General features: G+C 41.2%; 1 protein-coding gene across 1 annotated transcript in view; it reads left to right on the top strand.

Annotated features, from left to right (window-relative positions):
- The window catches only part of fbxl17 (F-box and leucine-rich repeat protein 17), a 426729-nt gene that overhangs the window by 288996 nt on the left and 122397 nt on the right, over positions 1 to 15336 (top strand). Inside the window, exon 8 of the mRNA XM_007254053.4 lies at positions 4192 to 4268. Within this exon, the coding sequence (XP_007254115.3) occupies positions 4192 to 4268 (77 nt within the window). The remainder of the gene's footprint in view (positions 1 to 4191; positions 4269 to 15336) is intronic.

Raw genomic sequence — 15336 nt, forward strand, 5'->3', positions numbered from 1 at the left:
CCAGCAGGACTTGGCACACTGCCCACACTGCCAAAAGTATCAATCGTTCCGAATTTTCTGAGATACAGACTTTTGGGTTATCGTCTGGTCTGCGCATTTCACCAGTTTAAGTAAGGTTGACATTGAATTTGATTCTACAGCTGAGCTAGAGTAGCTTAAACTGAGTGCTTAAACTGAGTGCTTTCGGCCAATCAGAACGCTTCTTTTTCACCCAGTCGCCCTGCCAGCCTCAGTTAGCTTAACGCTTCAGTCAGAGACCTTATTAATGATGGGAATGATGGGTTTGTGCCCGTGGGCACAGCAGTGCTGTTTATCACACTTCTAGTTAGCAAGGAGGCTAATCCAGCAAGCTACCTAAAGAGCCATCTGCTACTTTTATCCGCACTTCATTTTCCTCCAAACTGTTGACTCTCTCTCTCTCTCTCTCTCTCTCTCTCTCTCTCTTACACACACACTCACACTTTCTCTTTCTCTCTCTTTCTCTCAGCTGATGTCATGTTTCCTCTTTCCAAGTTAGTGAATATTGTCCACATTAAAACTCTAAGTTAAACTCAGCACATTACATTATTTTAATTTTAAAAGCATGAAAACTAGCCTGATATATAATTATAATACAGTGAAAAAAGGATCTAGTCTGCCAGACCTAAACCACACTGCACTATTATTACTGCCCCATGTCTTAAGTATACCACGATTGTGTCATAGAAGGCATTACCGCCCACAGTGGACAGCACAGTGGTTGGTGATGATCAGGACCGACAGAATCTGGGCAAACAGACAATGAGAAGAGCGCACACATGCAAGAATGAACACACATCCCAGAGGTCAGTGCTGCATTTTTAGCTTTAAAACGTCATGGGACAGTAAAAGCGGTACATGTTTATTTAAAAGAGGACATAAAGAGCTAATCTGGCCAATGTTTGGTCAGCATAGTTACATTTTGTAACAGTACAGTAAAAAAAAGGTGTAGTCTGCCAGACCTAAACCACACTACACTATTATTACTGCCTCTTTCCAAACATTTACAAAAATATATATATTTTAATTACGATTAATCACAGAATATTGTTGTTATTTTTGAGAGTTTTGAAAAGAAAGGCTCTTTTTTATGACGTAATGTGTTGAAAATGACATTATCTTCACAGCTTCAGCTAGTGCTGGGCATTAAGACCAAAAAAATTAAATTAACAACTAAATTAACATTTTTCTCAATTATGATTAAACAACAAATCTTTTAATTAGTGATTACCATAGTCAGCCTAAGAAATGTCCTTTTTCTTTGGAAAAAGCAGCTTGAGTTGCTTAATTTCCTCAGCGTTTAAGTTCTTCTCCATCTTGTGTCCATATTTGTAGTTTGCAGGCTGGAAAGGTGCCGTGCATGAACACACACACTGCTAAAAGTATCCAGGTTCTGGTTTCTAGTTTGCCGCTCTCCTTCTGAAACCTGCAGCATTTCACCGCTACATAAAACACTTGATGATTCCCAGGATGTAAGCTTGTCTCATTTCCATCATGCCAGCTGCTTTCATTATAGCCCAGCCCTGCTGCTTCTCTGCTCACGTCCTCAGCATCAGATACAAGCTGCCCATAAAAGTGCCAGCGCTCCTTGCTGATGTCAATCCTAATTAGCTTTGGTCTGACCCTTTAGTGTGGGGTGCTCCGTAACAAGCTCTCTGAGGGGAACAAGCCCTCCTCGCCTCCCCCTCTTCGTCTCCTGCGATGGATGTGCTCGTTTCTCATTTGCAGGCCCTTGATTGTCACTAACGGCAGAACTCTGATACCTCAATGGGACATTAGGATGCGGCGTCGTTACGAGATGATTGGCGAAGGTTCCTCTCAGGTTCCTGCGTCAGGGTAGAGCGACCTGCCTGGCGCCGGCGAACCCAGCGCCGCTCTCTCTCTCTCTCTCTCTCTCTCTCTCTTTCGCTGGGGTTAAGTGCCTTTCTGAAGACGTGGAAACGCAATTAGTTCCCCAAAATGGTTTCTGAACATTAGATTGTGAACCTCGGAAGAGCCTCGTTTCTCGGGTTGATGGAGTAACAATGACTTTCTGGATACGAGTCCTTCCAATACGAGTCCGTTTCGCAGAGTTTTTCCCTCATCATTCACATTTTAAAATAAAATCTGAAGAAGAAATGGACAGGAAGGAGTGCTGCGGTTAGAAGTCAGAGCGCCAATAGGTCTGCCCTTCCACAAAAAGCGAGGCCTAAACTCAATTGTCTTCACTGAATTAGGATCTGTAGAATCAGTAAACTCCTCCAAACTGAGCAGATGGTGTGATCTGCAAACATTTTTAGCTTTTAGACAGTAGTAGGTGTTTGTTGTAATTAGGCATGTAGTTAATCTATTATATTAGCACCTCAGAAGCTAGAGATACCTAACCGAATGTATCGGGAACAGAAACACTTGTATACGTATACGTAAGTGGTGAGGTATTATCTTGAGTTGGAGTAAGGTATGAGCGCACACATGCAAGAATGAACACATATCCCACAGGTCAATGCTGCATTTTTAGCTTCAACAAGTCATGGGACAGTAAAAGCTATACATATTTATTTAAAAGAGGATATAAAGAGCTAATCTGGTCAATGTTTGGTCAGCATAGTTACATTTTGATTTGCTTCTTATCAGACAGCTTATTAGACAGATTAGATCATTAATTAAGTATGTATTTGCTGTATATTACACATTATAAGGTGCACTATCAATGAATGTCTATTTTCTGTTTGTTTGTTTTTTATATGTAACACGCAATTTAAGAGACAATAGTAAGGAACAAGGGTGTCGCCTTGTTTCCCTTCTAATTCTAACCCACTGGGGGCGCCTAAGTAAATAAAACTGTAATTCTTAAAAAAAAAAAAAAACTTTTCTTTTAAAGTCAGACGAGTGCTGAGTGTTAATCTACACAGATTTCTCTCCTGAAAAAGATGTATTTATTTGGGTGGGTAAAGCGCTTTCATTTATTTACTGTAAGCTTAGATTCCCTCTAGCTCTAGCTGCAGTTATCAGCACTTAGCAGTAGTAAATGCCACCCGATAGCGCTACACTGAGTGTTCTGGTCAGCTAGGGTGCTATCAGCTAGCGGTTTGTCCCATGTAGCTTGTTTTAACATGGTAAACACGCAGACTACAGTCCAATATACTCAACTCTGGATGGCCAAAGAGCTAGCACTGCGGTTAGCAGCTAATGCTTATACTGCTCCAGCCTCGGTGCTGGAGAAACTTCACTGAAACCCCCTTATAATGCTGTATTATAAGGCGCACTGTTGATTTTTTTTTGCCTTATAGTGCGAAAAATACAGTACTGTAGATCGGATCAGTATTTAACTTTTCTTTTTATCGACTTCTTTTGTTGTTGTGCTTTTGCTTATCTTTTAAACTAAAAGATTAGCCATATGAGACTCATATCAGGATTGTCTGCCTTAGACAGGATGAAGACCAGAATTGTCCCAGTTGCACTGATTGATGCGGCCTCAAAAAAAAAGAGAGAGAGAGAGAGGCATGCAGTGGGCGTTCCACACCACCGTGTTTACTCTGGAGGTTAATGGGGTCAAACAAATGGTTTAGAATTTGTTTTGCTAACAGGCTGCTCATTAAAAGCATTTAAAAGCAATCGCTTTACAGTCATACAGTCTGATCTCCCCTGCTTTCCTCCAGTGTGCTCTCGCTGTCCCGCGGGCCTGCACGAGACTGGTACGAACATGGACACAGCTTCCAGTAGTGCACCTTTGAAGCGTGCATCGGGAGTCCTGGCACGGAGGCCCTTTTCCATGTGGAAGCCCTTTAGATTTTAATCAGAGCAGATTCAGTTAAATTTTTAATTATTTGCCGACCCCCTTTTTTCCCCTCTCTTTTTTCTCCTTTTTGAAGAGCAGATATTAAATCAGCGCAGAAGAAAAATCTGCCGGAGTGTCACGTTTAATCACCGAGATGTTAGACGCCGTCACGGAGAACATGTGATGTAATTAAGCTCAGGTGGTGGAAATATGACCGCTTGTATTAACAGCCAGCAGTTTGAGAACGTGAGCTGAGATTTAGCGTCTGCTGCTGCCACCGCCGCCGGCCTGTGCCTGCAGATCAGCTGGAATAAAGCATGACTCGTTTGTTGTGCTGACCTTTTAGAAACTTTGTGTCATCTCTAAAGGTCTGCACTCTCATTTGACCCTCGTTTCTCCGTTGTTTTGTTTTGCAGATGTGTGGAGATCATCGCCAAGGAGGGAAGAAGTCTGAAAGAGCTGTACTTGGTGTCATGCAAGATAACAGACTATGGTAAGGCGATATTTTGGTGTGTCATCTTTTATCTTCATGCACAGATGGAGAGAGAATTCGAAACACGTCAGATTTCATTATTTTTCTTCTGCTTAAGAGCGATGACTCAGCTTGACTTGATTATTTTATTATTATTATTATTATTTGTGATATAGTCATATCAGTCCCATGATTAAAAAAAACTATGCCTTAAAATGGATATATTGCAGGAGAAGGTAAGTGGTTCTATGAAGAATTGTTGTTGTTAGAATGTTACTGTAATCTTCCACTACCTTATGTACTTTGATATGATGTGAATCTATTTATGATAACACTGTAAGGAGAGTGGTTGGGGATCTCTGGTTGGGGCCAAAATTGATCAAATAACAGTTCAGTCAAGATTTGACTACATCTACTCTAAAAGCTACAAATGGAAAAAAAAAATTATGTTTAAAGAGGATATATTGTGAAAAACCCTCTAGTTTTGCATGCTTTTGTATTTCCACTTGGGTCTCAACTGCGCCTATAAACACATCAAGCATTACAAAATAAAATAGAAATCAATCCACTTGTTTTCTAGGAATCAGTTGAAAGAGTTTGGTGTCAGAAATCCAGAATATGTTTCCGTGTCACAATAAGAAATCATGCATAGAACCACCCTGTCAACCCCCCACCAAAGCCCCACCCACTACATTAGGTGAATTATTCGTTATTTCGGTCATTTTGGTTGAGCAGGATTAGCCAGCAGACTTTGTTTGCGGGAGGGATCTGTACCTACTGTCCGTGGCAAGTCAGCAGATGAGAAAGATGTTGATGTACGTTGATGAAAACCAAATACCATATGCAATGTTACTTTAAATTAAATGACTGTTCTTTTAAGGCCAATTTATACTTCTGCGTCAAACCTACGTCGTAGCCTATGTATCGCCGTGTACTCTACAACGTAGCCTACGTTGTAGCTTGACATGCACCTCTCTGTAAATGTAACTACGCATCGCGTGACCCGTAGAGCCACAGCTGTGATTGGTCCACCGGACCTTGCGTCCCTTCTCACACATTCCCGCCTTTGCGGTTTAAACTGCAGAGCGACACAGAACCGCTGATTCGCGCACACAGAAGTATAAATGCGCTCTGCTGTGTATCGCACTCTCGCTGGATACGCGTAGGCTACGGTATAGGTTCGACGCAGAAGTATAAATTGGGCTTTACATGTATGATCAAACAAGGAAAGTGGCATATTTTTGATGTATCCTTAATCTCTAGTTCGTTTAATGGATGTTTAAACAAATGTTTTTTTCCCCTTAAAAATATCTCCGGTATTTTCAAGTATTATAACGTGTAAAATGTGTATTGCTCAGGCTATGCCTTCCAGTTTTCAGAATGTGTGTGTTTGGAGATATGAGTGTTTTTGACCGTGCTACAAATGGCGCAGTGTTAGTGTGAGGTCGTCTGTCAGAGAGACTGGTTTGGGTAATTGCCTGATCTCATGGCTCTCCAGCTGACTTTCTGCCATAAGCAGACAATAGCTGTGCAGTGCAGGCGCTTGGTGACAGATTGTAATTTGGATGTGAGTGAGTCTTTGTCACTTGGCGTACAGTGGCTCAGCTGGGATGTTCTCTGTGTCGGCTGTGTATCGAAATGCGGCGGGGGGGAGGAGTGGCCTGTGCCTGTCCTCTGCCTGAGGTAATGGTGACACATTTGGCTTTTATTGGCACATAAAGGCAGAAGCTCTCAAGGAGAAACTCGGTGCCGGGTCTCTTGTCATTCTGCCTCGGGCGGCCTGCGGAGGCGGTGCCCGTTAAAGCCGAGGGGAGCGAGGACAAGCGCGAACCAACTGCGGGGCTGAGATATTTTTGGTAACACGAGATGCTCAGCAACTTTGTTGACTTTGCTGGACAGTGCTGGTTTACTGTGCTTTTTATATTTACTTCCACTGCAGTAAACTTACTCACTTTACAGGTGAATGAGGGCATTTGTGTGTTTTGGAGACATGCCCGGTTGCGTAAAATCGGAAGACTGCATTCCCCCGCTGCCCAGTTTTCTATGAATGCCTCTTGCTTGTTGTGTACCCACTTAATTATTGGCAAGCTAAGCTATAAGCAGTTCAGGAATAAGAAAGAAAAAAATATCTACCACCAGTCCAAGGCATTATGTGTTTACCTGCAACACGCTAGAATGGCATGTGCAAACCTACTTGAGGGGCACACAGTAAATCCTGCCCCCCGAGCATTTCCTGTGCCAGGCGAGGGGTTAGGGACAGGATTTAGGCTTTAGGCTGCAGCTGCTTTGGCATGGATAGGCCTCTTACTCTCTCTCAAGCAACCGCTACGGACATCCAAGCTTGGCCGCAAAGCGTTTGGCAACAAATTGCCACTTTTCACAGAATCCTTCCCTTCATTAGCATGGAACTTTTTTCGTTTCGGAAGTGGCTGGTCACCCTCAAAAAGATTCTGATTTGGAATTCATCATTCTAAAGGTGACTTTTTATATTCCACACTTCTTGGCTCCTCTTTTTCCTCCTCAAGGACACCTGTGTGAGTTTTTTGGGTGTTACCTTTAAAGCTAGCATGATCTCTATGAGCTGTGGAAGATGGCCGGACGCCCTCAAGAAGTCTCGTTCAGTTCATGGTGCTTAAGGTCATTTATGATCCCCCCCCCCCCCACACACACACACACACATTTTACACTTCTCGACTTTTTGGCGCATCTTTTTCAAGGGCACCAGTGTGAGATCTTTGGATGTCACTTCTAGCATGGTCCAAGCTTTCAAGCATCGTAGCTTTGATCAGAGTATGAGCTTTGGAACATGCCTTGGCTCCCTCAAGAAGATCAGTTGAAGCCCAGTTCATAGTCCATGCTGGGAATTGGCCATCAGAGTGGAACGCATGGTCTAGGTTCCCTAGAAACTGCTGAAATTGCTGACTGAAAATGTGGGCTTAAAGCGTTCCTCCCTTGGGTAAGCTCAGATACTCGACCTAATGTATTTTCAGTCCACTTAAGGTAATTATATATAAGTACCATACTAATGCGCGGACTCGCTCCAGGATCTCCTAGCCATTTGTTTTATCTCAGCAGAACTAATCCTGACCGTAATCGCCTCGGTCTACCATCAGCCCCTGCATCTGAAACCACGCCGAGCCCCTGAGCCCCACGGCTTGATGAATGGCCACAAAGTCAAAACAGTACACTAATGACATCTTGGAATGCACATTAAACATCTCTTGGTTTCACCTTTTTGATAACTTAAAGAAGATTAATTCGAGGATACCTGATCTACGCGCTTAGGAAGAACACAGGGCCTCACAGGGCTAATGAGTGTCCGGCTCAGGCCACTGTCAAACGATACAGCTACTTGAGAAAGCGTCAAATACGTCTGGTCCTCTTGTCTTTTCCCCTAATTGAATGATTGGTGAATTTCCTGGACTGCTTTTGATAAACTGGCTAATAGAAATGAGCTTTCGCATCTGCCAAACCCTGCTGGCTTCTTTCCCCCCATTTTTGCTTCTCTCTCCATTTGCCAACGTTGATTAATTTTATAAATGGGTTTTAGGAGTGGGTTTGAGATTGCTGCCGCAATGTTCCTCTATTCTGATGCTCTGCTCTTTTTCCTGTTCTTTTTCTGGATGTTTGCTTTTAATTACTGGCCCTAGAAATTGGGTGCACTTCCGTAATGCACATGAAATTTCTGCCATTATGTGCAGCTGAGCAGCCGAGCAACAGCCTGCCGCAAATAGAAGAAAAAGGAAATGGACGGACTCCGTAGCGATCCTTCTTCAAAATGTACTGAAGTAGGCTATTCGCAGGCTCTCTCCCAAGCCGCAACCAGCAGCACTGCTTCCATTAAGTCTTCCCCGTGAGCTGGCCAGTCAGTAATTGTGTTGACAACAGGCTCAAAACATTGACGTTCTGGCTGGATTTACAGTTTACAGCAGTGACGCCCATCTCCCCCTCCAGCTCTTCAACCATTATGCCCTCATTGAGTTTGATTTAGTTTTCAGGATGGAGCCAAAAGCAGCTAGGACCCGGCGTCCATTCACGAGAGTAGCTCCCAAGTTCCCAGGAAGCAGGCCGAGAACTTACCAGTTGCTGGTGTAGTTTATGGGTTGTGCTCCCTTTGGCAAGTATTCATGAGCCTCAAGTGATTTCTGAGTCCAGGGTCCAGGGTTTTAGCTTGTGCATCAGTCCCTAGTGTGCCATAGACTGGAAAAAAGACCGATTTGAGAAGTGGACACTCCTAAAAATAAAGGTGGTACAAAGTTTTCTTCAGTGATACTATTTACAACCTTTTTTTTTAAGAAATGTTGGTTTTAAGGACTCTTAAAATGATTAAATAAGTTCATGTTAAGGTTTGTTTCCCATTGAAAGGGTGAAAAAAGTCCAGACTACTTAAGTTAGACTAATTTAGACTACTTACTTTGGTCTCTGTTTGATTATAATGTAACGTATTAATGGCATAACGTTGACTGAAGCACTCTGATATGCTAAAAATAATGGTTGAATAGTGATAAATCACTAGTTGTTGAGTACTGACATGTTTAAATGGATAGTAATTGAATTGTAGATTATATTTCTGAGTAAAAGAGACACAGGACCATCAGCATGGTTTCCAGTTTCCATATGTTGTATTGCCTTAGTTTGTCTGAGACTGTAAAATAATCATAATTCACATTTCATTTTTATAAGGCACTACAATATTAGAGTGAAAAGATACGTTTATTGGGAAAACTGTACAATTAAAACGAGGTTCTGATGTCTTTATGTCTTAGTGTCTTCATCCTATTGAAAATTACCAGTTGGATTGCACAACACATGGCCACAGGATGTCTTCCATATATCACTGAGCTGTTGGTGTCCCTCACATTACTACTAGGGGTCACTGACCGTCGTATGTGATTGCTCCTTAGATCACCACACCAGCAGTTGGACCAGTATGTCCCAGTCATTATCTTGGAATGGACTTGCCCTTGGGGATCTTGACTTAAACACTATTTTTCACAATCTCACTTTTTTTTCTTTTTCTTTTTACAGAAATGGTTCTTTATGGAGCCAAACAGGTTCTTCTATAGCATCACTCAATGGACCTTTATATCACCTTTATTCTACACTGTGTTAGAGATCACACATAGCATGTAAAGCCCACTGAGTCAGGAAGAATTATGGTGACCTTGAGATCATAATTGTTGTGACAATGAGGATTCTACATTGAGATTGCACTGTCAGTCTGATTTGTTTGTGATATTTTAGTGTGATGACAGATTGCTGCGCTACTCTGGCAAAGCCTGAGCCCCTTTAATTTGTAAAGGAAATTGTAGAGAAAGCCGTGTTTACGGTGACACGGTGAGTCTTCTGCAGTGTGAATCAAATGGATATCTGCCAGTCCATCAGTCCAGCAGTCGTTTCTCTTGTTTGCAACATAGATATATATTTTAAAAACCCGTTCTTGCCATTTACCATTGGTAGATATGTTCTTTAAATGGAAATATACCTTTATATATCTTTATACCAGTTAGAATATGTCTATAAGCTATAGAAAACATGAAAACATAGAAAATCACTCTCGCGTAAATATATTTCTATATCTCTTCAGCTCTATTATTGCCAGTTTCAGTCCCTTTTAGAATGAGACCATTAAGAGCTCTGTTTCTTTTATGCACATAAGCATCATAAGCTGTTGCTGGCCATTTACTATCTTCCCCTTACCTGCTGACTTGCTACAGATCCACCCTCACTTGCTACAGATCCCTCCCTCAGACAAAGTCTACTGGCTAATCCTGTTGTGGATTGTCCAAAGTTCACAACCATGCCTTATTCTGTTTACTACATGTTTACTACACGTTAATGTTAGCTTGTGGTAAATGTCAAAACACAAACAAGCAAGTTCATTCTTAACTGCGATAGAAACACAGAATTCATTATTTGAAAGTATTTACATTTCCCTCGTCTGCTGACTTCTCACAGGCAGTAGGCGCAGATCCCTCCATCAGACAAAGTCTTCTGCCTAATTCTGTTTACTACATGTTTACTTCATGTTTACTACACGGTAATGTTAGCTTGTGGTAAATGTCAAAACACGAACAAGCTAGTTCATTCTTAACTGCGATAGAAACACAGAACTTATTATTTAAAGGTATTTACATTTCCCTTATCTGCTGACTTGCCACAGATTTACCCTCACTTGCTACAGATCCCTCCCTCAGACAGAGTCTACTGGCTAATCCTAATGGGTATTATCCAAGGTTCTCAACCAAAATGATCAAACCAAAATCTCCCTCAACTGCTGACAATAGGCACAGATTCCTCCCTCAGACGAAGTCTGCCGGCTAATTCTGCTGTGTAGTAACCAGCAGACCGTAATAGCAAAAGTAATACAATAAGGGAGCTATCCAAACAGCTCATAGAAGCAAATAATTCCTGACAATCTTTCAATCTTTCAGCCGATTCACAGAAAACTGATGGATGGATTTTTATTTATGTATTTTTTATTTTTTATTTTTTTTACTTGGCATTTATAGGGGCAGTTGAGGCACAAGTAAAAATAAAAGAGCATAAAAAGGTGGAGTTCGCATAATATGTGCCTTTTAAAGTGTTTCCTAAGTTTTGGGCCTTATGAGATCTCTCTGCTAAGACTGTAAAGTTACACAGAGCTTGTGGAAGAGCACTTTTAAAACATGCATGTTGTGGTGCAGTGTACTTTCAGGGTGGATAAAACTGGCGACTTTAGCAAGGACTGTTTGTTGTGCTTTCTCTTAGCTTAGCTAGTTCTTTTTCTTAAGTGTTAATTCGGCATTTCTTTGAGTTATCGATGAAAAACATGAGCGGATGAAGACTTGAGTTGGCAAATTTTGATATCTCCATGTTCGCAGTAGTTCTTGTATCAGCGGCGTTAGCAGCGCCAAAATCTAACGTGGCCAGAAAACACCTGCAAAAAACCTAGCAGACGCTCTGTTTATAGAATGAATACATTTGTCTGTGCATTTGTCTATATTTTATCCCTTTCCTACCCAGGACTACTGCTAATTTAATAGACAATTACAAATTATAGAAAAAAACCTTAAGGATTGCTGCTTTAAATAACAGTATGGCTCAATAATACCATGCGAATTCTGGTTCCCATTACATGTCAGACTGTTCTATGTTCATTCTAAGCACGGCAGATTGTGGAGAAAAAAGCAAGGGAGGAAAAGCGCGTCTCTCCGCGATGTGAGCGTGCCTAATGCACAGGTGCACGGCCTGGGTTAAATAAGCAATTTTCACGCCGCATTCTTCTGTGTTCCAGCACATTCTAAAGCAGATCCATTTACACGGCACCTCACGTTGCGCGTCCGCCTCGCTCTGGGCTCGGCGTCCCAGACACTCCTGCTCTTTCTTCTCTCCTGAAAAGAACAAGCCCTGCTTCCTGTGCTCCTCACCTCTTTTATGGGTCATCCCCCACATCTTCCTCGTCTCTCTCTCTCTCTCTCTCTCTCTCTCTCTCAGTCTTTTCCCCTTATGACTCTTTACAGCCAGCTCCGGGAGAAGATCAAGAGAGCCGAGGCAGTGGCACATTTCTGATAACAATGCTAAAAGACTCCTGCCTGGCTGCAAGCCTTTGATTTAGTGTACTCAAATGAAACAGAAAATTGCTGTTGACCACTTTGTGGCCGGGGAGGGGGGGGGAGCGGATTAAAACAGGCCATGGCATTATTTGAAAGGAAAACAAAGGAGTCTGGGAATAAAGGGAATAAAGACTGCCGGCGCAAGATAGCGCAAAGTCTTGACTGAGTCTGCTCACCTCGCTAATGGACAGAAAAAGACTATTTGTTCCATCAGTGGAAGGAAAGTGACATTTTTCAAGTAGCAAAGCGAGGCTGTTATGACTGGAACCTGCGCTCGCCAAGTGCAAGTGTGGATTGTTTATTGACGACCACAAATTTCTAGACAAATTGGTTTTCGCATCAAAATGCATGTGCTGGTATAAACACTGTCAAACAAAGAGCTGCTCAACATTTAATAGCTTGTAACGAAAGATCCAAACAAAAAAAATGCTCTTAAAATCCTCAAGTCATGCAAAAACAAGTATTTCTCCACTGCTTTTCAAACATTTTTACTTTTTGTTGGTCAGTGTTTTAGCATCTGTTGTGGTATGTCCACCTTTTCTTTTTTCTTTTTTTGCCATGGTAATTGGCAACCCGAATTACCTAGAGCTCCTATGCTCAAAGTCCTTACAGGCAAGTACGTTCACCCTGCTGCAATCTTTTACTTTCTTTTTTTTCTCCAGTTATACAGGACCATCTTCCTATTTGTCTGAATGGAGAGAAACCAAAATACTAGAAAATGAAGGTCAAGTAACTCTTTTAAAAACAGTGGCTTTGTGGTTGGCACATCTGCCTTTCTGCACTGGGGTATTGGGTTCAAGTTCCTATCTGGGCAAAATTTTTCTGTTCTCTTTCTTTGTCCTTGTAACTTTCCTTCATAAACTCTGAATTCCTCACTAAGTACAGAAAAATGTGCAGGTTAGGTGAATTGACTATCCCACCACCCAAAAAAAAATATATATATATATAGAATGGTGGATTGTGTGGATTGTAGTGATCTTAAAACACATTTTTGGATTCCTCGAAAGGCACTGTACAAGGCTAACTGTTGTCATTCATTTTTATTTCATTTAAAAAAAAACAAGTTATAGAATTGAGGCTCAGAGTGGTCCAGCAGGCTAAGGAGATTGCTGTTTCGAATCCTGTTCATGCAGCTTGCCATAAGCTCCCGGAGCACGAGAGACACAGTTGGCCTTGCTCTCTCTGGCTGGGTAGATGGAGCTCTCTCCCCACATCACTCCAAAAGGGTGATGTCGATCAGCACGAAGCATCTGTGAGCTGATGTATCGGAACGCTGCATCAGCAGCAGTTCAAAAAGATGCGGAGTCTGACTTTACATGTGTTGGAGGAGGCATGTGTTAGTCTTCATCCTCCTGGTGTGTTGAGGCATCACTATTGATAGGGGGAGTCCTAATGAGTGGGTTGGGTAACTGGCCTTGTAAATTAGGGAGAAAATGAAAAAAAAAAAAGAAATAAAATTATATATTTAAAAAAAAAAGTATTTTTAACATATCATGACCAGTTTATAACTATATATAAATTGCAATTGTTACATCATTTTAGCACTTGGTCTAGGAAAACATCTGACCCTCAATTGAAGAGTTGATACAAATTGTAGAGTCTGTGAAAACATCTGAGTCTTGCACTGGTAGAGTGTACCTCAGTTTTCATTCATTTATTTATATATATATATATATTTTTTTAAGAAAATGTATAAAATTATGAAATGTCATGACCATTTTTAGCCCATTAATACATACAAACAACATTTTTTTTTTTACAAGGAATCCCATTTATATTTGAACCAGTGGCTGGTCTCCTCCTTAATAACATCTCTGCCCTCCTTTATCTGAATCGTGTCTCTGATTTTGTTAACCTTTACTTAAAGCATTAGCTTTTATTTTTTTTTTCTTTGATGCAATTATGGAGGGGATTTGGGGGGAGGGGGGTATTGTCCAATCATCTCGGATATTCGCTGCTGATTCACCTGCCTGAGGTAGTTCAGCCGTAATGCGTTGCATTGATCATCATCTCTCTGTGGTATAATAGAAGCAAACCCCAGTGCAGTGTCAAAGTGCATCTCCTAGTAGCGTTGTATCATTGATTAATGTAAAGCGAGTGAGTCAGTGCTACTATTCACTGTGACATTTTCCTTCTGTCTCTCTCTCTTTCTTTCTTTCTTTCTTTCTTTCTTTCTTTCTTCCTGGTAATATCACTCTCTCAATTGAAAGGTTAAAGCAATGAGCGGTAAATCATAATGTTGAGGCATTTGCAAGGGTTGTGTGTACATGCTGGAGGTTTGGGCTCACAAAATATTAATCTGGATGACACACCTCCTGCAGTGTTGTGTTGGTGTCTCCATACAAGTTTTCATGTAGAAGTGGCTAAAGAAAATGATATATACATGCAAATAGAACACATGCATTTATATGATTAAATTAATTTAACTTTAGTCACATTTTGAAATTATATTTGACATAATATTATATTCAAAAGAATGGATTATTCAGCTTAATTAATTGATAAAGCACACTAGCCAAAGGCTAACAAAAACTGGATGTTATAAAATAGACAAAAAACAAAACCATGGCAAAAAGAGTTGAAGGTAAAAGCAGCCAAGTATAGTAAATTAAGATATATTCTTTAAAAAATGCTAGATTATTATAAAACCTTTGAATGCCGTTCATGTTTTTTTGTTTAATTTAATTTTGATTCCTTTTCCATAAAAAACAGGCAAACGAGCAATAAAAATAACAATCAGCAAAATTAGATTACATTAGAAAACTTTGTAGCACCAGTTGTACATGATTTTTCTGTGTCAATTAAAAGCATTTTCAGTCCTGTTCAATTCACACTCTTCCTGATACATCATGATCTTCTTCACAAATCCAATCTCTACCTGCTTTTAATGTCACAGTATGAGCACCTGGACCACAGAAGCACCTGCTGATCCTCATTGTCCCCTGGAACAGGGAGGAGCGCTAAATCTACCCTTACAGGGCAAGCCTTTGTGAGACTGCAAAAATAGACACAAATAGACACATGTATTTGACTGAGGATCATCCTCTGTAAATCATACACACACAGACACACAGACACAGACAGAGGATCAAGGAGGAGAGGATTCTGAGGGAGGGAGGATCTTGCATGCTGTGGTACACAAAAAGCCAGCAGGATGAGTATTAGATACATGAAAAGCTAATCTTCTGCTAGTGGAGCTAACAGGCTGGCTGATATGAAGTAAACATGTTTGTGCCTGGTCTTCATAATGAACACTGCCTGGGTCTTGTTTATGAGTGTGTGTGTGTGTGTGGGTTGGTGTGAGTGTGTGTGTGTGTTGGTGTGAGTGTGTGTGTGTGTTGGTGTGAGTGTGTGTGAGTGTGTGTGTGTGAAGGTTGTGGATCACAGTACAAACCTAAGCATATCTTGCCACTGTGTGTTGTTTATGTGTTGTGTAAGTGTCGTGTGTGTGTGTTTGTGTTTTGCAATGTATCTCAAAAGTAAAGCTATCAAAG

This window comes from Astyanax mexicanus, chromosome 12, assembly GCF_023375975.1.
Source record: "Astyanax mexicanus isolate ESR-SI-001 chromosome 12, AstMex3_surface, whole genome shotgun sequence".
NCBI classification, from domain to species: Eukaryota; Metazoa; Chordata; class Actinopteri; order Characiformes; family Acestrorhamphidae; genus Astyanax; species Astyanax mexicanus.